We start from the raw sequence: 26134 nt of genomic DNA, 5'->3' as shown, positions 1-26134 counted from the left end.
AAAAAAAAAAAAAAGTCATATGAAAAGGTCACTTCTGTTTCTCCTTCAGTGTAAAGTGCTACATTGCATTGGTTTACAAAATGGCCATAGATAAATCCATCTGTTCAATCAATGTTGGTGTAGAAGCTAGTATTTCATTTTCCCCATTATTCAACAAAAAAATATTTCACATTCACAGTAGATTACAGTGAAAAGTATTTTTCTCTTTCCTATGGAAAACTAAAAAAGAAGATTTAGCTGTGCTTCAGAAGCAGCTTTTTGAAACAATGTCTGCCACAGAATAACAAGCAGGCTTCTAAAGGAAAAGTACCAAAAGCAACATGGTCTGATAAATACTGAACAAGAGTCAATAAAATGTAAAAAGTAGAAATACCTTCCATGAGATGAGGAAGAGTCTTTGCAAACGCTGGAACCAGTTCTCTGTTGCCCTGAAGACAACAGGAGGTTTTTTGCTGTTGATCTAATTTGAATAGTTATTTGGGTGCTAAGATTCAAGCACTGTACAACTGTGTCAAACCAAGCAAGAGAGAAACCCAGTGCTACCTCTGCCTCATTCTGCTTTCCATCCCTTCTCATACCCTACTGACACATTCTTCTACATTCTTTCTTTGCTGTATTTCAGTACGTGTGTTTGATGGTTTTATTAGTCAGTGTATTGCTATTGCCAGCCAAATTCACCCAGTAAAATCAGAAACAGTAGAACTAAGTCTGATCAAAATGCTGTCAAATATTCTAAAAAACTGTAGGATGGAGCCTGTTTTATGTAGTGTACTAACAGCACACCTGGAGCTGGATTGTGGAATTTCAGTCCTCATGGATACATTGCACATGAGCAGTGTTGTTATCTCTGCAAAATCAATGAAGTCAAGAATGTGTTATATTGTTTTAACAAAACGATAAGCTCAATCTCTATAGAAGTAATTTATCTCTGTGTTACATGTGTCATCTTGCTGATTTTATTACAGTGCTCTGTAAGTTCTGAAATCTCACCTCATCTGTACTATCACATTGACTTGGCATATAATATTGCTTAGTTCCACTGTAATTTATATCCTTCTACGTGAATTTTAGGCCTAACATTATACACTGAACGTTTTTAACAACTCCCAAGGCTTAATTTTCCAAAATCATTTAACTTTCTTTGCAGTTGAGAGTAACGTGTAAAAAAATAAAAATAAAAAAAATACCCTATGACAATTCCAGTCATTTTGAAGCAGATTTTTTCCCCCTTACATTTAAATTGGTTAAGTAAGTCAAGACACTCCAAAATAATTTAGAAAGCTTATAACAGCTTTGGCCTAAATACAGTGAGCTGTTCCGTATAAAATACTGCTCTAGCCAGATTTGGTTTAACAGTTGGCATCCAATTCTTTCGATGTGTAAATGTTATTCCATATAAATTCCACTAGAATCTGACTGCAATTAACTTATCAGTCAGATTTAAAAACAACAAACTACCCTCCCCTCCTGAAAGAAAATTCTGTATGTCAAAAATGAACAGTTACGGTCAATACCACATAGGCCATTTAATGAGAGACAGAATATATCATTTTTTCAGCCATACAAGATGAGGTCTTTGTAAAAGTCAGTTCAGTGGGCCATCACCTTCTTTGCCTGCAGATTTGTTGTGTGCAGTTGTCACAGTTTCCCAACTCACTCTCTTGACTGGTAGAATAAAATATATCCAGACTCTGAATTTTTTGATATATCAGAGGTCAGTCCATAAAATTCTTCAATAGCTTGAGCATCTATTTTCTGTAAAATAAATAGAATCATTTAATGTACTCCTAAGTAGAAGAAATGCCAAGTATAGATTAAAAAGCTATATAAAAGCAGAGGACAAATTCATTTACATGTTTCAGAGCAGCAGTTAGCAAATTCCCTTTGCAGTTCAAGCAGTGAAATGTTAACTAATGTTCAGGTGCTAAACCCTACTGATCACTGTCATTGAAATCAAGAGGAATGTTTGCCTTGGAGAGCCTAAAGGACTTAGGCTTTTTCAAATAACACAGTCTGTTTGGAATGCACTAGTAAACAAAAAGCACAAATGTGACCTCATCTTTCTGAAAAGTGACAGAAACCCTCTTCAATACATGCTTCCTTCCCGATGGTCCTGAAGTCCTACTTTACTCCAATGGATTTAAATCTGGGAAACTAGACTCAAGACCCCAGTTATGCCAGGTGCCACAGTGACATAAAGAGTTTCCTTGGGAATTAATTGTGCTGTGTTTAGACAATCCGTGATAGCTGTGGACCACATGCCTCACTAATTTTCGTCCAGACAATCCCTGACAATCCCAGACTGACCATAAAATTCAGATGCTCTTATAACCTCCTAGTTGTTCAAGAAGTAAAACTCCAAACAAATCTAACTTTACCCAGTCCAATTTTTCTAAGTGATATTGTGAAAGATTGCAAAATAGTTCCTGTATGTTTTAAGTTTTAATGAATTAACTTGATCTTATTACGTATAAAAAACTTTCCAAATTAAACACTCAGAATCTGATATTAATAACGTTTGATGTTGCTTTACAATAAAATGACTGTCTTTTACACTGACAGTGTAAGAACTACACCATTAATCATTCTGTTTGCAATCTAACTTTCTAACAGAGCCAAGCAAAATGTCACGTTACAACCAAGCTGTGGCTCTGCAGACTAGTAATCTATACCCAGATCTGGATCAGAATTTTAATTCCAAGCAAAGAAGAGAACATAAACTCAAATGTTGTGCTCATGGCCTTCAGCATACTGACCTCTACAATGTCATCATCAAACAGGAGCCAAAATCCATGACTTTTCACAATAGTAATATAATGCCCACGATTCGGTCCACTGAAAAGGAAAATGGAGAAAGATCTCAAAACCCAATATAACACTAGAACGTACTAGTCCATTTTGATAAGTAGCTTGTCTATATAAAAGCAGGTGAAATTATAGTTACATGCTAAGAAGAATACAGTAAACCCATCTCTAGCAGTACAGTATATATGTTCTATTTTTTTCTGCCTCGTTGCAATGACCTCATCAACTAAATTCATAATGTATTGTTTTGATTTGTGCTATGACCATCTGCAAATTGATCTACACACTATTTAACAATTTTCTCATAGCTGGCATCAACCGTGGCAAATATTTTTAAAACAACATGAAGTAATTTTAAGGGGAAATGTTTTGAAAATATGAGCCATGAATAGTAACTTGCTTATGGTTTTTGAGATTAAAGGAGAACGAGACATTTCTCCAGCCCCAAAGATTTGTCTGTTTGTTTCACGTCTAACAATGCTTCACTTCTGAGAAGCTTTAATAAAGCTATCATTTTCTTTGTCCTGACAGGAACTGGCTGATCTGCTACAGATTCTACATACTAACAGCCCATGGCCCTCACAGAGCTCTGGCTCCAAGCCCTCCAAGTGATGAGGAAAGACACAGCTTTCTTCTTCCTTTTGCATGATTTCAATCTGTTGACTTTTGGGAGTCTAAAGCACTATTTTTCAGAGGTACAGATTACTATGAGGAAGGGTGGCTAAGAGCTTCTGGCCAAGATATATGCAAACTGAGGCAGCAGTACAGCTTATGTCTCCTCTTCCACACTCCCCCCCATTTTGTCAGGCATGCCTCACCCTTGACAAATGCCTGGAACCTGTAATAGTTTGAGATGATCGATGTGAGGGAGTCTTACCTTCCACAGTGAACGACAACAGCTACTAAGTCATACATCCGGTCTAAGTTGACAGCATCGCCAGACGTGTTGAAAAGACGTAATTCCAGGGGAAATACAACACGATAAGACAGCTTAGTATACCTGTGCAATTGCTCCATGTACTTGAATCTCTTGAGGTGTAAGGCAAGAATCATTGGCAACTTTTTTACTCGCATCCTGTGACACCATAAGAATGCACATGGTAAAGACCTGTCCACTTCAAAGCCACTCTTTCCTTAATGATTAAATATTTGCATTAGAAAAGGACCTTGTAAGTAACAGTAGTATACTAGCAGTAGCTTCTACTGACTGGTATAATACCTTTAATCTGTCTGCAAGTTCTCTGGCCCACACAGAGTGTGTTTGTGGGATGCAAGTTCTACAAACACAATAAATGTTAAAGAGAAGGCTTGTCAAAGTCCAGGAATAAGATATTGAAACCCCCCCTGCTCTTTGCTTACCTTTTCTGTGCCTCTTGTTTACTGCAGCAGGTTTCACAGTAGTACTTCTGCTCACTACATAATGTCTCTGTGTTACTGAAGTCTCTGTAAGAAAATACAATTATCAGTTTTTCAAAGTTCTTAATGCTTTTGACCCAGAGCCACACTCGGACTGTGGAACTGAAATCCTAAAAAGACACACAGGATGAAATCTTGTTTCCGCTGAAATCCAGTTTTCTAAAACACCTGAAGAAACTGTACTGGGATTTGCAAAGAGACTTACAGTATCTGGATGTAGTGACAGCTTTGTATTAGGTGCTGAGACCCTCTGTGCAATACAGGGAATCACAGAATGGCCAGGGTTGGAAGGGACCTCAAGGATCATGAATCTCCAACCCCCCTGCCACAGGCAGGGCCACCAACCTCCCCATTTAATACTAGACCAGGTTGCCCAGGGCCCCATCCAACCTGGCCTTCATAGGGGAGGGAAAGGGTCAGCTATCTCTAAATGGGACCTATATCCTCATCTCTTACATATCAAGGGGCTGCCTAGATTTCAGTGTAGATGCTTAACCCATCCGGTTATAGAATGGAACATCTTCAGGCACACTTCTTTCATCCCCAGGTAATTCACATTTTATAATGTTCTCCTGTAAGCTAAACTTGAATCTTTTTATGCAGAAAAATAAATTGAACTCAGTCTTCTGCATCCCCTAACCTCTAAACATCTATCCAGAAATTATGTGGTTATACCTTCATGATGTCTAAGAAGGGAAGTATCATCTAGTATAGTGTTTTCTGTAAATATCCCTGAAGTAAATATGCTTAGAAACTTTCTAGACTGAGCTTTTGAAGAGAGGTAGAGTTGGCTTGATTTGCTGTGCAGTTAGCAGAAAAGATTTGTCAGAAATCACAGTGTTGATAAGCTTTGGAACAGAACTTTAGGTGTCTAAAAATCTTAACAGGAAAAAGAAGACAGTAATTTGTTTTGTCACCTCTAGTGTTACATTGCAACTAGACAGGTGTTTTGAGAACCGTAAATGCAGACAAAAGCAGCTATCTTCCACTTTAGACACAGTGGGTTTTTTGTGACTCTGTGCTTAAAATAGATGTATTCTATCATTCAAATACCCTGGGTTGGAAGGAACCTTGGGCACAGACATCTCTTGCTAAATCAGGTTGCCCAAAGCCCCATCATACCCAGTGTTGAGCACTTCCAGGGATGGGGCATCCATGGCACACGGCTACTTCTGTGGGCAAACTGTGTCACTGCATCACCATCTTCAAAGAGAGTATTTTTTTTTTTTTTTTTTGCAGTATCTAATCTAAAACAAACTACCCTCTTATCTATCCTCTACCTTCCGCCTAAAAGACTGTTACCGTGTTCTACTAAAGAGGTGAGGCACAGTCACAGAACCTAGAGACACTACTTGTTTACTGACTCAGCACATTAATTTCTTTGTCTGTACCAAGAACAAAATAAATAGCCTACATACAAGTAATAACTATTTGCGTGGGGGAAGAGATGTATGGAGGAAAGTTAGATGGTTTTGTTGCCCTTCAGAAGTGCAATTTCTGTACTTGTTTCATCAATCAAGAATTCTCAGCACAGCACTCCTAAAACATGTTTCACACTTAAAAACAAGAACTACAGGCTTGAGAAACCCTTCTCTACAACAGCAGAATGAGTTGCAAGACATTTCTTACTCCCTCCTGTTCCATTAATGGGCCAATCTGCATCCATTTATGTGGTATTTTAACAGGAGAAAGGAATTTACTCTCTCTCTCTCTCTGAGACACGCTAATTCATCACTGACCCTCTACACTCCCACATTTCTAGAAACTCTGCAGGTTCTATACAACAGTGCAGAAGATGCTTTCTACTGTTTATATGAGTAAATAGTACAAATTTTCTATTTTAACAGATGACAGAATTCTTAGTGGAACAAAACAGAACAAAAAGCACAGGCAGATTAGTTAGAAATTGGGATCAAATGGTCTGGTAAGCTTTGCAGCTCCTAGTGGAAATAAAAATAATGAAAATGTACTATACATATAGCTAAACTGTTGCTGCTTCAGGCCCAGCTGTCTACTTTGTGGAGCTAAGGCTATGCCAGAGGCTTATATTCTTTGGATTTCTTACAGAGACAGGACATTTTCAATCTGAAAAGCTACAAAAATAACTGAAAAGAACATTCATCTATATGAAAAGAAATTCATTTTACTGAAATGTTGTATTGCACAGATTTTCTTTTATGTACCTTTTCAATGCAGCAGTATTTTAAGCTGTAAAGACACAGCATCTACCTTTGCAACAGCCATTTCTCAGCACAGTTATGTCCACAGAGAAATCACTGCCATCTGACTCAGGAAGTGGTCTGTACCTTGTATGCTTTCTCTTTCTGCAACTCCATAGTTGATGTGAGATATCAGGCAACACTTCCTAGGCATTCCAGAACAACTGTTAATTAGTTTCAGCAGTTGTTCAACGTTGCCAGCAATTTTGGAGCTTGAATGAGTGATTTGGCCAATCGATGATCATTACTTTAGAGCAGTAATATTCTGTCTTAAACCTAAGTACCTGTCTATCGCATCAATGCCAAAACTCCATATATTTTATATCTCTTAGAATAGCCATTCATGCAAATCTGAAAATTATGTAGATATCTGAAGGATTTGTTTAATCATTAGGCATGAAATAAGAGTGGAACTGACTTAAAAACTTCTCATTATGATTTTAGGATAGGATATGCAATAAGAAACTTACATGGCACAACAGAAGACTTTTGAAATCTTTTGCCCTCTAAGGACTCTAGTGCTCTACAGAGCACACATTTGACTTTTAATATGCACATAAATCCTAATCAACAAAGCTCTTGACTAAAAGCTTAAAGATAAGTACACACAAATCTCTTTGAAACCAGTTATTATTCTGCAGCAATTCTTCCAGATGACAATGCAATCAATTTTTCCCCAAGAGAGAAATTGTTTTTTCTCTTTCAAACACATACATTGAAAATGAGAGAAAAACAAAATCCATTAGTGTGTATTTTGTCACTAGAGGAAGAACCCAGTTTATAGCAATTTTCTGCTTAGGAAAAGCTCAAAACACAATCCTATTCCACTTCTCTTTTCTGCATCTGGTAGATTTGGAAAATATAACAAAGTCAGATAGAAACATTCATCAAAGGGACGCATTCATTTACCTTAGACAGTGTGTAATTGATGTGTTCTGCTCCACATCAACAGAAAGGTCAAGAAAATCTTCATCTTTACTACTAACCTGTAGCAAAAAATATACACGTAAAGCAGATTTAGTAAAACTTCATGCATCAAAATGCTGTATGTATCTATACGCAAATGCTATAAGATGGAACAATTTCTCAAAACAAATTACACAAAGTATTTATTTCAATTGTTGTCGGTGTTTTGTTTTTTTTTTCCTAGATCAGCATGACCATATTCATTCTGCCAAGTAAGCAACAAGACCAACCCAGTTTCCAACTTCTGTCTGTTCCAATTATCTAAACCCACTGACCACAGACTGGCGATTGCACGTTGCTATCCACTAAACAGGGAGCATCATCCTGTACATTAGCTCTGGTTGGTGTAGTACATATGTTCTATTGTTACAAAATACAGCCCAGCTCCTTATTATACTAGAATTTTATCTGTGTATAAATTGTGTAATCTCAGTTTACACCCTACATGATTATTTCCACTATTAAGGATACAGTGAAAATACTTTTCATGTAGGCATTCATTGATAAATATCATATTCAAATGCTTTATATTTTTTCTCCAGTGAAAATTTAAAAGCCTGGCTTTGTCTCTTGTTGGCACATCTGCATTTCCTCATGGAATATTATTGTTGATCAATAATTTTAACAAGACTTAATGAGAGGTTAGAGGAAAAAATGGCAAAGTGGCAGTATTTTGTAAAGATTTCATCAGTGTGTTTTTTAGGTGGAAAAAGATGAGAAAAAGTCTGATAAAAATATTTTTTCTAAAAAATAATCTTTAAAACATTTTTAGAGTCGTAGATCCTGGCTTTTGCTTGAAAATGATTGTTCACCTAGAATGTTTAATCTTGAAGGAGATTGAATTATATATATATACATATATTTATTTTCTACAATAGATAATGACTGTACTTCAGCTGAGCCAAAACATTTTTTTCCAGAATTCTCTTCATGGAAAATTGTGGAATTTCAATGTTTCTTTGCAGACTGGAAATATGATTTTTAAATGCCACTCATGTACCCTATAGGTCATCTCATTAAAGGTCCTTCATCTTTTGTATCATCTTTGAGATTCAAAATTAGGAAAATCTTTGATATGTCAATTCATAATAGGTGTAGTTTAGCATCTCCCTGAGGTAGTTTGGAACTCTGAGCTCGAGCTTCTCCAAAATTCAAGATGTTCTAAACTTTGGTTACATTTGGAACCTCTCTCCAATAAACATTAATGAGGACTCTCTCAGGAATGGTAGACAAACTGATCTCTAAAAGGTGATTTTTGAGTCATCTCAGATCATAAAGAAGAACACATCTTACTCAGCATCTTAATATATATTTTTGTAAATTAAAGAGTGAATTAGGACAGGGTAACCAACTGAATCCCAAAATTTAATGATTTTCTCCTCATCCATTAATTAGTTTTTAAGGCCTTGAACACCTAGAAAAACCATCACGGTTATTCTTCAGATGAGATTAACTAAGACTGTAGCAAAATTACTGCAAATGAATTTAGTCATATTTGTAACAACCAATTCTGTTTATAAAATATTGCGCACACACTCCTTATCTTGCTTTCTGTGAATGCATTTCTTTAGAATAACTTAATCTGACAGGATTGCAAAGTTCAAATCCAGAACTTCAGCAAGGGGTTCCATCTGCTGTTCTGACCCCAGACACTCATGCTCAAATTTCTGTAGGTCTGTGGGTGTGGAAATTACATACTGCTCTGAGCTCATCTTCATATTATGTCATCCTATAAACATGGTGATTGCAGTCCAAATCAACCTTGAACCCAGAGGAACATCCTTTAGCGGGATGAATTTTGACATTATCAAGGATGTACAGAGGCATAAAGTACATTTAAGTAAAATGAACAGCAGTTCTTCAAGCAAAAATCCTCTCTAAGATATGATTCTATCTGAAGAGCACAGGAAACCACAAACCTGGCAACAATCAACTGCAGTGTAAACACATATATAGAATTCAAAAATAGAGCAACAAAATCTCAGAGAACATTGTGTCTCTGCTGCTGAAAGTAGAGTTCTGTCAGGCACGCAGCATGTCAAGAGGGAGGTTAAATACTTGGAAAAGTCTTTGGCAAATAGAGCATTTAATCCAAATATCACTAAGAAGCTAGGAATCCTGCTATTGATTTCAGCAAGTAACATATTACTCAAACAGGGAGATAATTCCATTCAAGCTTAGACTAATACAACTATAACTAGAGATCACTGGAAACACAGATTCAGACTGCCCTCTTTGTGAGAATAACTACTGGAATCTGCACAATTCCTCACGCGAAATACACTCATATTTTAGCAAAGGGTTACCTGTTAATCCATTTTATTATTTCCCAAAGATTTCAAGGTACCATAAATAAAAAAAACCCCATAAACAACTGTAGAAGTATACTGAGCAGAATACCATATTTCTGCATTCACAGGAAGCTGCAGACTAGCCTTCCTACAGCAGCAGCACATAGTGCTGTTTTCTTTCCATACAGCTTGATCACTTTGAATTATGTACTGGCTGTTGTGTGGTTTTGCTGTTACTCGGGGACACATCCTGACTTCATTACAATTTGACTGAGCAAACATAGGATGTTAGGCCTATGTTAGGCTTCTTTAAACAGGCCACAACTGTTTAAAGAAGCTTGACTGTCAAAAAGAATCCTATCCTTCCACTTTTTTTAATCTTGCTATTACTATGTGAGCTATCATAATTGAAAGATACTAAAGAATTAATTTTCAATCTCTACCTCTCACATTTTCTCTTCAACAGTCTTGTTCCAGATTCAGTCCACCCCATTTCTCAAATTGATTGCCACTTTATCACTCTTCCCTGTCCCTGAACACAAACTCCCAAGAAGTCTTCTTCTTGGAGTAGCATTATCATTAAAGAGTATCAGAATATGTTCTTCTAGACTTTTATCTCACCTAAATTTGGCTGCCAAGAGTTAGACATTAAACTTCAGCTGTGGCTGGAAGATGATTTCTCTGGGCACTTCCTTCCACCTTCATGCAGGTAATCTAAAGCTGTGTTTTCTACAGACAAGTGTCATAGTAGCAATATTGGTTTGAGTTGGAAACATCATTCTTAGGAAAGATCAGTTTGTTGGCCCAATTTACAACACTGCTGCACACAAAATTGTAACAACTCAATGCAAGGACTGGAATGAAAACAAGCTGTACTGCTTAGACGGAATACCTGATACTGCTCAGGCTTTCATCTCACAGAACAGCCTGGAGACAGATGGAGAGAGATTCCTGAAGAAGGTCCTTTGCAAACTCTACCAACTATAGAAGGTGCTGAGAAAACTAGTTCATCCTTGACACCTCCATTTCACAAAGCAAAAGTTAGGTAAGATTTGCAAACTATGTTGTGTTTTACTGAGACTTCAAATAAAGAGACTACCATTCTTTTAAGAATATTTCAGAAGACAAAAGAACACATATGGCTTGTTAATAACAAATCCTTTGTCATTCACATTCTTCGACATAAATTAACGCAAATCCATCTTAACTTTCCACTGGTTCTTGGAATAACAATGCAAATACCTTCTCCTGAAGTTACAGTAATAGAGAAGGATACTGATTAACTAGCAAGGGTTCTAAGTGTAGAGGTACATGTTATGACAGCCAGACTTGGCAAAGGCTAGCCAAGAAACACCTAGAAAAATAAATTTTTAGAAAAGAATATACTCACTTCAAGAAGTAAAGTCTACAGGAATATCCACAATTCTCAGATGTCTGAAAAGATTCATATGTTTATATATATAAAATGTATCTATCTATTAAAGGGCAACAACCAAAAAAAAAAAAAAAAAAAAAGATCTATCCCAATGCTTACGGTTTCACAGTTCAAACATCTAGTTTCGTTAGTCAGTGTTCCCTGAAAAATCTCATGCACCCAGGTGAGTTCTTGCTTATTGTTCTCTTCAGCTTCGTTCATGTTGCCATTTTTCAATTTCCCATTTTGCTTTTCCTGTTTCTTCTCCTCCTGTAAAATGTCGGCGATTGTATTCAGCAAGTAATTTAAAAACTCGTGTGCATCCTGTTGCATGTAGTTGTCAAAGAGATCTGTGAAGGAGAGAGTCAAGATTTCTAAAGTTGAGTATATCTTTTATTTCAAGAAATCAAACTAAAGTCATGTCTTCCAAAGACATGTATTGGTCCTTGATCAGCAAACTACTTAAAATCATGCCAAAGAAAAGTACATTGGCTTCAAAGAAGCTTCTTTGAGGGAAGACTTCAACTCACATAATTTTAGCATGTCTAAAAGAGTAAAGTTGTATTTGGAGTTAACTGTGTGGGCTTCTACTACAGTCAGTGAAGAAAGCAAGAGGGTGGTCCTCAGTGCAAGCAACTATCTGTGCCCGCTGTACAAGAAAACTGGTGACTACAGAAGGAACTTACATTAATTGCTTACACCCATTGCTTAACATTAGACTGACTCCCACCCATACATTCCACATCACTGAGTTTGGACAGTACAACCCTTGAGTGGGGAAAACGAAGATGCTGGATGCAAACATATTAGAATAATAAAAATAATAATAATAGCAACATCAAAGTTTATTTTTTGCACACAAGTCTGATGAGCACAGACTTCTCTTTCATATAAAATGCTTTCTGAAGCAGAGACTACCTCAGTGGTGATGAAAAACAGGCTTCTTCCCTAGTGAAGGCTTAACTTGCCCAAAACATTAAAGATAAATAATTTGCATTCCCAAGAAATATGTGGTTTTATCCCTCTGCTCCTGGAAAAAGCCCACATGGATTTCCTCAAAAATGTTGTACAGTTCCATAGCTTTGCAGCAGCTAGCCTGAACACAGAAGCACATTAATATATCCCAAATCTGGCCCTAATTTGAAAAAGTTGAAAACATAAGACCTGGTCCCAGAAGGTGATCCCAGCAGTGTAGGAGCATTTATCACTGAGATGACTTGGAGCTGACTTTGTCACTGTTTACAATGCCTGCTTTGCAATGGACAGTCTGCCCATTTACATGCTGTCACCAGGAGGCAATTTCTCCCAGGTGTTAACTCACAATTCTTTCTTCTCTTCATTCAAAGCTCCCTTGTTTCCAAGTACAACCCCCACACTGATATGAATCCAGGCTGAAAAGGAACTGTATGGCAGGCTTCCTTATTTCAAGACATTCCTCCCATCCCTTGGGAAGAAACACTAAAAGATCAGGCATATGCTGTTGCCAATGTGGTGCTCAAAAAGGTCAGACTGCATCCACTGCTCCTAAGAACAGCAGCAATGGTTGACACGCAGCCCACTAAACAACCCCAAAACACAGTTTCCTGTCCTCCAGGGTGTTTTGGCTTGTAATGCCTGTAGACCTAATAGGCCACACTGCTTCAGTACTGCCAGCTGCCCGCAGCATTTCTCTCTGCAGTGTAAGTAAGAAAAAACCTGAGGCAGAATGCCACCCTCTTCCCAGCCTTAGCTCATTGCTCGGTGTGGTCTGTCATACCATGCACTAAATCATCACCTCTGAGAAATCAGGAAATCCGGCATAGTAATTTCAAGCATAGTACTGCATAACAGATACTATAATATTAATATCTAAAACCAAAAAGGTGCTAAAAGTTATTTACAGACTTAAACTGAACATCTGACTAATACGACCACATTGCTCAATGTTTAAATTTCCCTGATTAGCTTACAAATATCTAAGAGGATTCCAGTTTCATACTTACCATTCTCTTTTCGTAACCTTGATATGAACTTCTTTGGTGGAATAACTCCAACTTTCTTCTTCTGAGTAGCAATACTGTGGAAAAGATCTGCCAGGCAAGTCAAGAGATTTTCCTTCTTTTTCTGTTGGGCCTTGTATGATAAAACATTTTCCCGAAATGGTCGGCAGAAGTACAGTGCCTGCAGCACGGAGTTACAGTAGCAGGTGTTCCCAAACTGCCATGTAAAAGCAAAAACAATCTTAATCTCTGTATATCACAAGAAACGACTCAACATCTGTCTTCTGCGACACAGCCATTTTGCCAGGCAGCTGCTGTAGGAATATATTTCCACACCTATCCAAACAATGCATAGAAAAACACAAGGAATTATGATGTTCTAAATTAACTAGGATATAATGTAAAAACTCCACTTGCAAGAAATAAATTTATTGCAACAGGTCTCCTTAAACTTGCTTCCATATATCAGTACATTCCTGCTAGGCTCCATCTTAGTGCTCAGTAGGAGACCTCGGAGATCAAGTACGTAAACTTTTATACAATTCCATCACTTTCCACCAAAAATTAAAGAGACTGTCCCCGTATTTTATAGGTAAAATAGACTTTTAGCTTTATCAAGTTTATGTTCTAACCACTGAAACATTCATAGAACACTTAACTGTTTTCTCTGGGGAGTATGAAGTTATCTTCAAAACATCTTTAAACAATTTTGCAGCCCATTCTGCCTAAAACTGGAACATGCACAGCACTTTTTAAAAACAAGGCAATCCTGCCTTAGAGCAGCATTGGGATGAAAAAAAAAGTAAGTAAAACTCATAAAAACCATAGTTCTACATAGGATTTGTCCATTGAAAATGGTACTTACATTGACCAATCCAAAGTAGTGTTCATTGATGGGAAACTGCTCTGGGCCAATGTCTTTTTCCAGAGCAGAGGCATTGGTGCCCTAAGGAAAGAGGGAAAAATTAATGTAAACTATTGAAATTCTAAAATAAAGTCATGGACATCAAGATAGAAATATTTCTTCCTTTCAGTTACAATTAGCCAAGCTAACTCTACCCTTCTAATGGCCAAGCACAACAGTCACCCGAGCCAACACAAATATTTGCAGTTTTAGGTAGTGAAGCTGGCCTGACCTGGGTGCTCTGATGATGGCTGACTTGAAGTGGACAGGTCACAACAACAGTGCATCTCCTCCCCCACACACCTCTCCCTTATTTCATATTTAGTACTCAAGCAGCTGGATCCCATTACGCTCTTGTCTCATAAAGATACTTGACTTCTAAAGTTATCTTGGATAAACCAGTTTTAGATGTTGAGCAGGTTTTCTAAGCATTACTGAAACTCTTCTGCATCCCTTCTAATTTGTCAGAGGCCTTTAACTAAACCTGAGCTCCAGAACAGCACCTTGTTCTAATAAGAGCAGCACAGAAGTTAAAAGTAAGCATAATACATGTGGTATTTTATTCTAACTTTGAAAGGTGCCTAAGTCCAAGCACTGCCATGCTTCTTTATCAGTGCCTCAAATTATGTTCAGCTGTGTCTTATTTCAGCAGTAAAGTTGTTTTCACAGCTACTGGTTTGTAAAGTACAATCACTACTTTGTGTGTTACCTGTAGCTTGACTGTATGAAAATGCTTATTTTTAACAGGCTTAGATCACCGAGCTAACAGGCAACATTGCTGCCAGTGCCAGCGCTGTCACTCCTTGCTACTCTATAAATGTACAGATCAGTCTGGGGAGGAGGAGGCTGAGGGGAGACATCATTGCTCTCTTCCAGTACCCGAAAGGTGCTTACAGTGAGAGCGGGGCTGGTCTCTTCTCGCTGGTGACAGGACAAGGGGAAATGGCCTTAAGTTGTGCCAGGGGAGGTTTAGGTTAGATATCAGGAAAAACTTATTTACTGAAAGGGCTGTTAAGCACTGGAATAAGCTCTCCAGGGAAGTAGTTGAGTCACCATGCCTGGATGTGTTCAAAAACCGTTTGGATGTGATACTCACAGACAAGATTTAGCAGAGGGTTGTTAGAGTTAGGTAGAATGGTTAAGTTGTGGTTGGACATGATGATCTTTAAGGTCTTTTCCAACCTGAGCAATTCCATTATTCTATGATCTCTGCAGGACATCAGTAAAAATTCTGTACTTGGAAAAGTATTCCCTATGTACAGTTATTCAAGATCTATTGGTTAGTCAGTTCTCAACCTGCCCAATAATTTTTTTGACATTAGAGAGTCATTTTCTTACTGAATTTACTCTGCAGTAGGTAGTATTAATACATTAAGCCTTTGTAGTTTCTGTCATGTAAGAATGGCACAGTTGACTGACTTTCATTACAACATATAAACTGCCACCATAAAGATGCCAACATGTAAAACTTCAATATCCCTTTGTTATTTGTCAGCTGCCTCCCATACTCATATTTGTGTTTTTGTTTTTTTTTTTCCTGAGATTGACATTACGTTGCATTTACACAAGTCCATGCCAACTCTATTCAGATTTTTTAAAAATTTACATGCAGCATTTTTCCCTAGTGCTCTGAAATGACCTGTGTTCCTCAGGTTTGTTCAATATCATCTCAGAGACCTCATCAGTTAATTTTTTTTAATTTAGTGTTAATCAGATTCAGTAATTCTGGTGTTTCTTTTCAACATCCGACTTTTATTTCCTTCCTGCACCTAATATCAACATTGCTTGCTCTATTAGATTATTTCATGTCAGTCCATCAAAAGAAGATGATTTTACTCAATGGAAATGGTGTGAAACCCAGCACTGGTGCTCCTTAACAACCTGTAAGCCTTGAAAGTAAAGAAGCTCCTACAAGTTGGCAGCTTCCAGAAAAGCTCCAAACCTTCTGTGTTTCATAAACCCTTACCAGATCTCTTTCAAGTCTCTTCCTTTCTCTTATGAGCACAGAGATTATTTCTTAGACCAGGTGTAGAGGATTTCCCATTTGTTCCCTTTGAGACTAGGTAATTCACTTGCACAAGGCTCCATGAAAAAATTAAGAAATATGTTGTATGACCTTGGAGGGCTCTACTAAGCCTCAATGAGAAACTCAGAGAAGGAAGGATCAGTACAAAGCCATTGCTGGCTATGTTTCAACTGATATGACAGTGTGATAATTATTTAAGTTCTTTATGAGGATCAGGTTTTTTGCTTGGAGTGGCAGCCTTGCCAAAAATGCTACATTCAGCAAAGCATCTGAGTTCCCATGAGGGTGGAAAATGATAGACGGTTGCCTATCTGATACAGCAAAGCAAGCAGCTGCTGGTTTAATCAAAGTCTTGGCTTATAGAAGAAAATTCGAATACAGAAGATCAATGCAACTTCTGAAGAAAACCGTCCTCATATAGACTTCATGGCACAGCGTTCAAACCAATTCATAGGTTTTCTTCAGTTATACATTCAGCATTCAAATTAAGTTCTCTAAATTAAGAATGAAATTGGACATGGGCTGATTTTTTTTTTTTCCTCCATTTCTGCAGGAAGATTTTTCCATGCTGGAAAAAAATTCTCCCTCTAGAATTCACAGGAAATAATGCCTCTCAAAAGTGACCTCCCGCTCTTTTACAGAATGCATGTTAGTTTATACTGTTAGCAGAATACAAGTGCTTGGCTAACTAGTTGCTCCTCTGTTACCCCTTTGCTCTTCCCCAGGCCTAGGTTTCTTACTTCAGAGGATGCCAGACAAATCTTTTTCAACATTTAAATTATCTTGAACACACTGAGAGAAACAGCAAAACCTCAGATTTGCCAAACAAAATTATCACTGAAAAATAACAAAATCCATGATGCGCACTAAATTATCTTCATACAAAATTTATACACTGTGATGGAGTTTCCAACAGCTCATCATAGAACTGTTTGATGAGTGAGCTACAGTTCACTCTACAAAACCAAGCCTTAGCTGTTCCAAATGTACAAGGAAGCACAGTGAAACTCAGGAGCTAAATCCAATCCTTGGATAAGCAGCCAGAACTCCAGTGACTTCTCCAGGAGCTGTGCCTTCTTATACCAAAGTCCAAGAATATCTATGTTGAATTTAGAGAAAAAGGAGAGTAGAGAAAGAGATCTATCCTTATGCTTATTCTATGGAGGAAAAAAATCTTGACAGAATCTTAAGTAGACTCAAATCATGGCACACAACATTAATTTCTATATGTTACTTGTTTGACATACAAAAGCTCCTCAAAAGCAGTTGATATGATGGCACAAGGAATGGTTGGAAATATTCTAACCCAAATAAACCACAAACTGCACACCCAAACCAGGCTGAAGCTAGAAAAAGTCTTATTAGAGATGTGTTAAATGTGTGTGTGTTGTTTACCTATAGCAGTGTTCAACCATGACTATTTACATTGAGTTTTAAGCATGATTGTCCTTGTCCCCAGGCATAGAAATCACTTCGGTCACTTCTACATGTGAACAATTCCTCAAACACTAATGGGTGGTATCAAATGGATGTGACCAGGCTCTTCTGGGGTCACTCAGCAACTGGACAATAGACAATGGGCGCAAAGTGGAACACAGAAAGTTCGATGAGAACACAAGGAAAATATTTACTTTTACTAGAACAGGTTTCCCAGAAAGGTTATCCTTCTAATGAATACTCCTCTAATGGAGTATCACAGAATCACAGAATGGCCAGGGTTGGAAGGGATCTCAAGGATCATGAATCTCCAACCCCCCTGTCACATGCAGGGCCACCAGTCTCCTCATTTAATGCTAGACCAGGCTGCCCAGGGCCCCATCCAACCTGGCCTTGAACACCTCCAGGGACGGGGCATCCACAACCTCTCTGGGCAGCCTGTTCCAGCACCTCACCATTCTCTCTGTAAAGAATTTCCCCCTGACATCCAATATCCTACTCTGAAGATATTCGAAACCCACCTGGATGCTTTCCTGTGTGACCTGCTGTAGGGGGTTGGACTGGATGATCTCCAGAGGTCCCTTCCAACCCCTGTGACTCTGTGATAATGTTTTCAAAAGTTTAATTTGTACCTATCATCATATGAAACAGTTTTTTAAGTAAAATAAAAACAAACAAAACCTCCTGTTCCTTTGGACTTAAGCATATATACAGAAGAACAGTGTGGGGAAAACAAAACAAAACGAAAAAAAAATAAAAAAAACCCACATCACATTAGATCATTAAATCATACAAAGCAAAATAACCAAATACAATTATTCTATGGAGGATGAGAAATGAAACAGAGCCAAAATGAAAGGTGTTGCTAATACAATACAGCAAATCAGACTTAATTTTGTATTCTGATAGAGCTATAAATATGTCACTAGGTTTCTATATGTGCTTCATTTAAAGAAAAGGAGTACAGTAAAGAAATTGGAAATTTTCCTAAGTCAACTGGGGAAAACCTATTGCATAGCTATTTTCTCAATGAACAGAAATGCAATATGAATTACCATCAAACTAGAAAATACAAAGTAAGAAACAATAAATATTTTGTTCACAAGAAAATCTAAACAAAATAAGATAAAAGACAAAAAAGTTGAATTGAGAAAACAGATATTTAACAAATACACAAAAAAAAAATAGATCAACAAAAGATGGCAAAGAAGGGCTTCAGATTGCATATACAGCTGCAAACTAGATATTCCTTTAGTATTCAAGCAAAGTGAAAGCTATGTGCTAGAAATAGTGCTGTTTCCGGGAGGAAGAAACTGAAAAGTTAAACTAAGGGTGATGTTGGAGCTGGTAGAAGAAAACTGAAACAAAAATAGATATGGCTTTAGGGCCAGGCAGCCCGAGTTTCACAATTTTGGAAGGCATAGCATATGGAATGGGAGGGAAAAGAAAGGTGAAGAAAGATGTAAAAGGCCCTCTGACCAGCAAACAGCTGTGGCAAATAACTGGAAAGAGAACAAGCAATGGTAAAGAAAATCCAAACTTGTTTCCCAGAAGCAACACCTATAGAGTAAGAGAAGAGTGAGGGAGATCACACTGGGCAGAATTTACGCAGTGGTCCACAACTGATACATCACATACACTCAGTGTAGGACCTTGACTTCCCTTGGGGTTAACCTTGACTTCCAGAGAGAAATTGGAATACTTGAACACACCTCCTTCAAAATTCACATATATGAAATGTCAAACCTGACACATTTTTGTAATTTTTAAAGCAAAAAGAAATTGCTTAATTCAGCCAGATTAGCATCTTTTTCCTGCAAATAAATGTTTTGCTGTTCCACCAGAACAGCTATTTTGAGTTCTTGTTGCCAAGAGATAAAAGAGGAAAGAGAAGGTGCCATGAAAAACAGAGGGGATCATAGCAAATAGCAAAAGGATACTGACAGACCTAAAAGTCAGTATGTGACCATTCTTTTTGGAAGAAGGATGATTTAAAATAATAATTGTGCATATTTTCCTTAGAGTTTTCTGACCACAATGACAAATTATACAAGCTTTAGTTGTCTGACTCATTTTTTTTCCACTGGATGCACTGAACTGCCTCCAAGCATGGATGTACATATTGTATACACCATCAATAACTTCAGCTTTTTCATTGTATTGTTACTAAGAAGCAGAAAAAAGAACCCTGAAGCCTAAAATCCTGAATCACTTGGCTATTCTGTCCAAGATTTTTAAGGTACTTTGCCTTATATGCCTTAAAGGACAAGTATTGGATGCAAGGTTCTAGTGAAAACTTACAAGTTCCATATTTAAATATTTAAATCCATAAGTAATTTTGTTTTTACATATTGACCTTCAAAGTTTCCATAATTAGGCAACATTTACCAAACTGCAGTTCAGTATTCCCTTACGAAGCTGTCTCCATTCTTAGTTTAGTTGTTCTTGGATTAGTGGAACTTGGGCTTTTTCCTGGCACAAATAGCAATTTTTAGATTTTTTTTTTCCCCCTCATTTACTCTTCAAAACAAATAAACCCAGTATGGCCTCACAAATTAGAAAGAAACTGAGTTTGCTTACAGCCTGTGATTTCCTTTGTGCAGGCCACAGTGATGACACTCGTCGTGCCTCAGAGCACTTTTAAGGTAAGGCATCTTCTAGACTTCATCACAGCTGCCCCAGCTGGAGTACTCTTTGTTAACATGGAGGACAGAAGACTAAATATCTTCATTAAATCTCATTATAACATGAATTATGAAGGCTGCAGATATACTGGAAGACAGGCTTAGAATTCAAAATGATTTTTTGACCTATTAGAGAAATGCTCTGAAAATGGTTGAAATTCATCTAAGGCAAGTACAAGATTTTGTACAGGAAGACATGAATCACCTGCATATATACAGAATGAGAGATAGCTAAGCTAATTTTTCCTGAAAACAAACAAACAGCACTGTCTAGAGACTATAGCATATTATTCAGATGAATAAACATTAATGATGCTGCACTTTTTAAAAAAGACAACACAGAGAAATTCTTACAGACAGTGCCCTAAGGAGTACTTAAAGTGACTTTCCAGTTTAACTTGTCACCAGTAAGACTTCACACAGGACCTCGTGGCCAGGTTTGGGTGCTAGGCTTCAAGAAACACAAACACGGCCAGAGAGAGTCCAAAGGAAGGAAATAAAAACAAAAAACTTAACCCTAGAGGAAAATTACTTGTAAAAAGGGCCGAACAGGGTCACATATAAGATAGAAAAGACTGAGGCAGCACATGAGATTTATTTTCAAGCACATAACATTTATTACAGAAAGGAATCAGTCTGTTCTTGGTCTCAAGGGTGGACAGGATGAGAAGTGGGAAGCTCAAATTATGGTAATGTAAATTCAGATAAGACATTAGAGAGTGTTCTAGCCATAAGGACGCTGAATCATTGGGATAGATTGCCTAGAGATGTGAAATAGTCACTGTCACGACAAGTCTTCAGGTTAGACAGACATAGGTCAGAAACAATACAGGTTTATCGCATGAAATTTCAGTGAACAGTCATGGATGTTGTGGCTTTATGACAGCTCAGATGCACACATTATTAAGTGATTAATAGTGAAATCAAATGAAATAATCACAATATCCAGAATTCAAGCTGGCTTGAAAACATCAGCACAGCAGCCTTCTCTGCAAAGTCTAAGCATGTCCAAGAAAATGTTTACAACGGAGCTTTGTTATAACAGACACAAGGCCATTTGCTCCCCAGAAGTACTGATACACTGTGGAGTTGGGTGTACATAATGTACATAAATGTACAGAAGTGTATCTACCAAACAGCCAACCAAGGACAGATTCACAAGGCAGAGGAGATTTTGCTGACTGCTTCTCTAATTGGCCATAGTTTACAATCCATAGACTGGTGTCTCTTCAAGCCCACCAGAATCTCACCTCCAAAGTGCTATTTACCTGCCACACGCACTTCATCAGAGCCCAGAGTTGCTTTTTAATCCATCTTTTCCACAGTTCAGACTAACTCAGCCTTACTGAACTGTAACTAAGAGGTTCCTTTTCTAAAGTATTTAGCATAATCACTGGTTTGCTCTTAATTCAGCAACTAGAACCAATGACTATATGCAACAAAAATAAAATTTTATACCGTAAAACATGAATTGTTATGAATTGTCCTGTGTCCTTATAATTTTCTAAACAACTGGGAAGTCTATGATGACCACTTTTGTCATAAAAGCAGTATGCATGCATGGCAGTCTCTTCACTATATTAGAATGTTTCCCATGTCACATGTCCTCTAATACTACAAGTATCTTTCCTGGAATTCTGATGAAAAGAACGCTTTCTGTTTGTCACTCTAGTGCCCATTTGCCAGCCATACTCTCAAGTTTTTCATTACTTCATAAAGATGCTACAGTAATTAGACTTCACATTCCCTATATTTGTCATCTTTCTTTTCTGATTTCCTGTAGGTCATGCTGAAATGGCACACTCTTCTAAAATTGCATTGCTTGAACTGTCTATATTAGTATTTTCAGATGTAGCAATTTATTTTCCTTTATCAAACCACAATATTTTAAAAAAGAATATCTACGTAACATTTACTGAGAGCAACTGTGAGGTATTCTAAAAGATATTTTGTGTCAGAAGCCATCCGAGCGTGTTCAAAATGTACTGCTCATCAATTTGGCAGGGCATGCTGAAGTGCAGATCAAATTATTTGAAATACTCTTATGAAATTATGAAAGGGGAAGCTAATATCTGTTTTCAGCAGAATTCTAAAAGGAATTTAGGAAAACATGGCCCACAGATCTTGTTAGCCATCCTTGCAAAAATACGTCGATACATTCTGAAATGGTTAGATGCTGTTTGCTGCATGTAACAGTAATATTCCCCGGGCCACGGCTGCTGTATGAACTCAAGGCTGCATCAAAATCTCATGAACACAGAAATATACTGCAGGGGATTTCAGTGAGCAGCAATCTTAAAATGTCTCTTTGTCTTTGAACCAGCATTCTGTACTTGTCTGGAATGTCTCACAAAAATGATACCATTGAGGATTACAACGTACTATGGTCTAAAAACACACCCCTAGTTCATGTCTAGAAACTACAAGGCTGACATGGTACAGGGCGTTGATATTCCTTCTAAGTGTTTCTTCAACTTATCTCATGCTTATTCACTTCTACTGCATCTACCCGACCCAAAAGCTGGTAACTGCCCATTGCAGATCTCCTGATGTGGCCAGCCAGTATACAGCCCTTATAGATGACCACCCAGCACCTGCAAGGCAGTAAGAGGAGCTTTTTGGGAGCTGGATCTCCATCTCAGCGAGAGTGGCCACTGTGCCCACACATGAGTGCCACCAATTCCTTCAGGTAGGGGGGGCATTCATCACCCTCTAGCCTCAGCAGAAGACTTGGCTTTGTTAACCAAGTCAGTGAATAACTAATGCTATTGTAATTATAACTGGGGAGGAAGGGGGGAGGGAGAGAGGGAGGGCAGGCAAACTGGGAAAAGACAACATAGTAATTTTAAGTCTAGAAGTTGTGCATTGCAATATATGCTACAAATACATATGCCAAGTGAAAGGGGTAAACCTGTTTTTCTCACTGGTTAGTTCCTACTGTGTTTCCCTCAGCATATGGGAGTTAATCCAGCAAATCTACAGTACTGAATCTCCTTTGCAAGCAAGTTAAAAACTGTCCCTGGCTTTCTTTGCTTCACTATACTTGTTTTGCCTATTTCTTAGCCACAGACTGTGAGTGGCTCACTTCTTCAAGCTGTACTGTGTTGTACTGAGGGAACAAGATCGGATAACATAGGTCTTTGGTGGATTTCTACACATGCCTTCTGTCAACCTAGAACAGCAAAAATAGTTTATACAAACAAAAGGTTTGCTTATATAACTCTAACCTTCCTCAGTCCCATTCTTACGGAGAGAGGTCCCAGCTCCTCTTACAGTTCACCACTTCATCTAAGCGGGATCACGATACCCCATCCCTGTTGATGCCCCATCCTTGGAGGTGTTCAAGGCCAGATTGGGTGGGACCCTGGGCAGCCTGGTCTAGTATTGAACATGGAGGTTGGTGGCCCTGCATGTGGCAGGGGGTTGGAGATTCATGATCCTTGAGGTCCCTTCCAATCCTGGCCACTTTGTGATTCTGTGATCATCTCAGAGGAACCATAATGCAGTGTTGCTGGTACTTTCAATAGTTTATGTTTAGCTTAAAGACCCAGATTCCTGAAACTTTCTGAAAAACCAGCTTTTGTATCCTAGAATAAATTAATAATCCTATGGGTTATACACAGAAGGATGAATATGACCAGTATAACAATGTATCTAAAAACCACATACGTATAACCTAAGGAACACACAGCTTTAAAGCATCATTGCTGTCAAACCAACTTCACCCTCTGTCTTAGCATTGATACAGTGAGTCAGAATTGTCTTGAACTACAAGCTCTTGTGTAAGACTTCAATTCTCCCATTTCTGACATGTCACTTTCACAGGATCTAATGGCAGCAGCTGAGCAGCACATCTTTAGAATAAACCCAGCAGTTTTGCTCTGTCTGTGCAGGTTTTGGGAGAAGCAGGCTGTATGCAAGCACATGCCTGAAGCACACAAGAGAAATCACGGAGCTCCTAGAACATTAAGCCAATGCTAAAGCCTTACAACCATCTTACAGCCTCCAGCTCCCCTTCATGCAGTGCTTGTTGCAGTATCCCTGACCCGCAGGACTGGAAGGTATTAAGAGCAGTGGAAAGCTGCCATTGCCACAGAAGGGAGCAGCTCACAGCCCGCACTCCCTCCCCAGCCTTGCTGACCCACGTGAGCCGGGTCTCTGGGCTGTGCCTGCTGCCTTACCCCGGAGGCAGGCTCTGTTCTCCAGGGCAGCTGAATGGTATGTGTGGCATTGCCAGCACAAGGCATGCTGGGACACCACATGGAGGGAAGTTGGCAACTGTGTGGAGCTGCTCTTGAAGAACCTGGAAATAAGGGGGAAAAATACAGACTAAACCAACAAAATGTGCAGCAATTGGCTTCTCTTCCGTTTGTACTGCTGTACTTAGCACTTGCTTGTGTCTTTGGCAGGTGTACCACCATCTCAGTTCATTAATAAACCTTCAACTGATGTACTTTAAGCTCTCCCACACCAAGAAGATTAAGAAATCCAAACCGAACCAGATGCTCTGAGTCAGGACTGCAAACAGACCTAGGCACAGTGAAGAAATTGTCTTTTCAACTATTACTGAGATGGGAATGGCGAAGCAAAAAATATTAATATTTCCTTATTTCTTCCTAATCACACACTGCGAATTAGAGAAAGTCAAGTGTTAAAAGAGTAAGCAGCAGTCCTCTCTGGGTGGCACCCAGCAGGAGAAAAACCCTGACAGCAGCTACAGCTGAGACTTCCTAGAGCAGCCCCCAGCCTCGGAACTAAAGCCTCTTACACCAGAACACTCCGTTCGGTGCATTCCCCGGGGGCTGCTGGCCCGATGAGCCCGCAGGGTGCCTGCCTGGAGGGATTTAGAGGGCTCACTGAGCGGGTATGCATTCAGAGCCGAACTCCGGGGTTCCTCAGCAGCGTTCTTAGGGCAGGAAGAGGAAGGAGGAAAAAAGGAAGGACAGGCGGCTGCGGCTCCGTCTTCAACGTGCGTCTGCCGGCGCCAGCCCCGTTCCCGTCGGTGCCACCGCCCCCCCAACCCGGGACGGTCCGCCGGGCCTCGGCCGCTGCCCGGCACAGCCTGCCCGGCTCCCCGCAGCCCCCCTCTTCCTCTTCCTCCTCCCGGCGCCCTCGAGCAGCCCCCTCCACCGGCCCCAGCAGGCCTGCCGTACCGCCCCGCCCGCCGGCACTCACCATATTACAGATGGAGGCGATGTTTCTGACAGTCATTAGTCTAAAGGTTGTAGCGATCCCACACCGCCATCTTTACGAGGTGAAAACGGCCCCGCTCATGGTGAGAAGAGGGCAGGAAGGCAGAGGGGGCGGCGAGCAGCTCCGACTCGGGGCCGGGATGAGCTGGAGGAAGGCCTGCCCGCGCCCCGCGGCGCAGCGGGGAGGAAGGAGCTCACCGCCCTCCTTCCTCCTCCTCCCGCGGGCGAGTGACCGGCAGTTTTAGCGGCGTGGCTGGAGCAGCCGCATCTCCGCTCCTCCCGCCCCTGCCTCCCGCACGGGCCACAGGGTCCTGGGCTCCCGCCGGAGCGCTCAGCCGCGCCTCTGCGCCAGCCGGCTCCGCGCTAATCCCTGCCTTCCTCCTCCTCCTCCTCCTCTTCCACCTCCTCCTCCTCCTCCTCCTGCTCCTCCTCGCCCGGCGGCTGCAGCTCCATCGCGGCGCGGCAAGCTCTGACCCGAGCTGGCCGGGCAGTGAGCGGCACTCGGCACCGCCGCAGCCAACGCGCCGCGGGGAGGGGCCGCGGGGTGCCCTGCGGCGGCAGTGAGGGGTGCGCTGCCCGGACAGCTTCGCGATGCCCCTGGGGCGGCCGCCGAACTCGGGCTAAAGGGCATGAGAAATGTCATTTGCAGGCAGGAGGGACGACGAGGAGGAGAGCAGTCAGGCAGGGCGACGCGGCGTGTGACAATGACAGCACTGCTGTGCTTTGGAACGTTCTCTCCGCACCCGGCTTGAAGGACTCATGAGTCCAGGCATTTTACAAGTTATTTTACGGCCCGCAGGA

The 26134-nt window shown here is 39.7% G+C and overlaps 1 protein-coding gene across 3 annotated transcripts; it reads right to left on the bottom strand.

The window, feature by feature from the left end:
* USP46 (ubiquitin specific peptidase 46) lies at window positions 1-25964 on the bottom strand. Of its 3 annotated transcripts, XM_090139446.1 has the most exons (11): window positions 25317-25964; window positions 24323-24444; window positions 13956-14036; window positions 13094-13307; window positions 11232-11461; window positions 7350-7426; window positions 4165-4248; window positions 3683-3880; window positions 2757-2835; window positions 1606-1755; window positions 1-847 (listed from the first exon to the last, which is right to left on the bottom strand). In XM_090139446.1, exons 2-10 carry the CDS (start codon window positions 24401-24403, stop codon window positions 1654-1656), a joined length of 1146 nt encoding a protein of 381 aa, XP_089995572.1. In that variant the 5' UTR covers window positions 24404-24444; window positions 25317-25964; the 3' UTR covers window positions 1-847; window positions 1606-1653. The 3 variants fall into 3 exon arrangements, with proteins under 3 accessions (XP_089995572.1, XP_089995571.1, XP_031444441.1); XM_090139445.1 differs by lacking the exon at window positions 1-847 and having other exon boundaries at window positions 1507-1755; window positions 25317-25963; XM_031588581.2 differs by lacking the exons at window positions 1-847; window positions 24323-24444 and having other exon boundaries at window positions 1507-1755; window positions 25317-25955.
* Between the last annotated feature and the right edge of the window lie 170 nt (window positions 25965-26134).

The sequence above is a fragment of the Phasianus colchicus genome, chromosome 4 (assembly GCF_987193195.1).
Source record: "Phasianus colchicus chromosome 4, bPhaCol1.hap1.1, whole genome shotgun sequence".
Classification (NCBI taxonomy): Eukaryota; Metazoa; Chordata; class Aves; order Galliformes; family Phasianidae; genus Phasianus; species Phasianus colchicus.
Note: the sequence above shows the minus strand (reverse complement) of the source record. Positions and strands in the feature narration are given on the sequence as shown.